Here is a 2,494-nt window from a genome sequence, read left to right on the forward strand (position 1 = left end):
AGGGAGAGAGATGTGTGTGTGTGTGTGTGTGTGTGTGTGTGTGTATGTGTGTCTGTGTGTTTATATATGTGTATGTTTGTGTATGTATATGTGCGTGTATGTTTGTATGTGTGTCTGTGTTTATGTGTGTATGTGTGTATGTGCGTGTGTGATGAGTGTGTGTGTATATGTGTATGTTTGTGTGTATATGTGTGTATGTGTATGTGTGTATATGAGCGTATATGTGTGTATGTGTGCATGTGTGTGTATGTGTGTGTATGAGTGTGTGTGTGTATGACTGTGAGTACGTATGTGTGAGTGTGTGTGAGTTTGTCTCTGTGTGTGTACGTGTGTGTATATATGTGTGAGTGTGTGTGAGTGTGTCCGAGTGTGTCTTCATGTGTGTGCGTACACACCTGATAATGTCCCCCGCCGTGGGTGAACTGACAACCGTGTAGATGATGTTCTCATCCAGAGAGTCCGTGTCGTGAGCCATCAACATGTCCTGGCTGAGCCGGCGAGTGGCGCCCTCGTTGAGCTGTAGGCCCAGGTTTGTCACCAGGTACGGGGCGGTGTCGTCACGTGGGATCACGGTGATGGGGAAGGAGGAGAGCACCGTGTTGTGGCCGTCGCTGATGCGCAGCTCGATCCGGTCTCTGGGGAGGACACACGGACGGTCTATTTATAGTCATGGGGAATACATGGGCGCTCTTTGTATAGACGTGGGGAAAACATGAGTGCTATATTTATAGACATGGGGAAAACACGAGTGCTCTATTTATAGACGTGGGGAACACACAGATATTCTATTTATAGACATGGGGAATACCCAGAGGTTTATTTATAGTCAATGGGAATGCACTTCGGGGGGGGAGAGAGAGAGAGAGAGAGAGAGAGAGAGAGAGAGAGAGAGAGAGGGGAAGAGAGAGGGGGGGGGTGTTGTTTATAAACATGGGATATACATAGGAGGTCTTATAGACAGCAGAAATTTAACATGCCTGCAACTTTGTGATCGCTACTGTCAATGTCGATGTAATAGCAATGGTATAGACTGTTTGACAAAACCTCTTATTGGTTCTGGAGTCTTTGCACTTTTTTCATTAGTTCTGTAGGTATGCTTAAAGTTGCAATAGTCTTCACGAGATAATACAAATGATGACACCAGTGTCTAAACAGACGTCTCTCTTGAATAAAGTTGCCATTTGTGCTATTCTTGTGATATCTAAATGTATGAAATCTTACAGAAACGTAGCACCTGGCGGTATATAGACAATATGTCGTCACAGAACCTACATAGACAATATGTCGTCAATATGTCGTCACAGAACCTATATAGATATAGACAATATGTCGTCACAGAACCTACATGTACAATATGTCGTCACAAAACCTACATAGACAATATGTCGTAATAGAACCTACACATAGACAATATGCCGTCACAGAACCTACATGTACAATATGTCGTCACATAACCTACAAAGACAATATGTCAGCACAAAACCTACATAGACAATATGCCGTCACAGAACCATACAGATAATGTGTCGTCACATACAACTCGTACATAACAGTAGTCTCTCCAGCTCGCGACAGCACCTTCCCGTATTAAATTTGCGCCAATAGCGCCACTACTCGAGAGAAAAACATGTTTGTCGACAAGAGAGCTTAACATCTTAAGGCTTGTCTCAAATATACCATACACCAGCACCACCGCCACCAGTTCAACTATCACCACCACCACCATCAACTCAACTTAACATCTTTAGGCCTGTCAAAATATACCATAGACCACCACCACCACCACCCCCATCCGTTTAACTACCACCACTACCACCATCAGTTTATCTACCACTACCAACACCACCACCACCACCACCACCATCGCAACCATCACCTCCATCAACCCAACTTAACATCTGTAGGCCTGTCTCAAATATGCAGTATATCACAGACTACCACAACCACCACCACCACCATCCGTTTAACTACCACCATCATCACAACCACAACCACCACCATCCGTTTAACCACCACCACCACCACCACCACCACCATCGCAACCATCACCTCCATCAACCCAACTTAACATCTTTGGGCCTGTCTCCAATATACCATAGACCACCACCATCACCTCCCCCATCCGTTTAACTACCATCACCACCACCATCAGTTTATCTACCACTACCAACACCACCACCACCACCATCGCAACCACCACCTCCATCAACCCAACTTAACATCTTTAGGCCTGTCTCAAATATGCAGTATATCACAGACTACCACAACCACCACAACCACAACCACCCTCACCACCATCAATCAACTAACACCACCATCTCTACCACCACAAAAAACAGAGTACAAAGAAATAGCCGGGGCAGACCACCAGCCAATGTCAGGCTGGCGTCACACACACACAAGTTGAAAACATTTTCGTGCGTCGTTGATGAGGAAAATCTCACAGATAGAAAAAAAATGTCCTGACAAGATGGGATAATGACAAGCAGGCAGG

At 45.2% G+C, this 2,494-nt stretch overlaps 1 protein-coding gene across 1 annotated transcript in view; it reads right to left on the minus strand.

Moving 5' to 3' along the window:
- Positions 1-2,494, minus strand: part of LOC101852029 (FRAS1-related extracellular matrix protein 1) — a gene marked incomplete in the record, with an annotated part of 53,349 nt that overhangs the window by 36,662 nt on the left and 14,193 nt on the right. Inside the window, 1 exon segment of the mRNA XM_035970548.1 lies at positions 396-635. Coding sequence (XP_035826441.1) covers positions 396-635 — 240 coding nt within the window.

The sequence above is a fragment of the Aplysia californica genome, unplaced genomic scaffold, assembly GCF_000002075.1.
Source record: "Aplysia californica isolate F4 #8 unplaced genomic scaffold, AplCal3.0 scaffold00284, whole genome shotgun sequence".
In the NCBI taxonomy this organism is placed as follows: Eukaryota; Metazoa; Mollusca; class Gastropoda; order Aplysiida; family Aplysiidae; genus Aplysia; species Aplysia californica.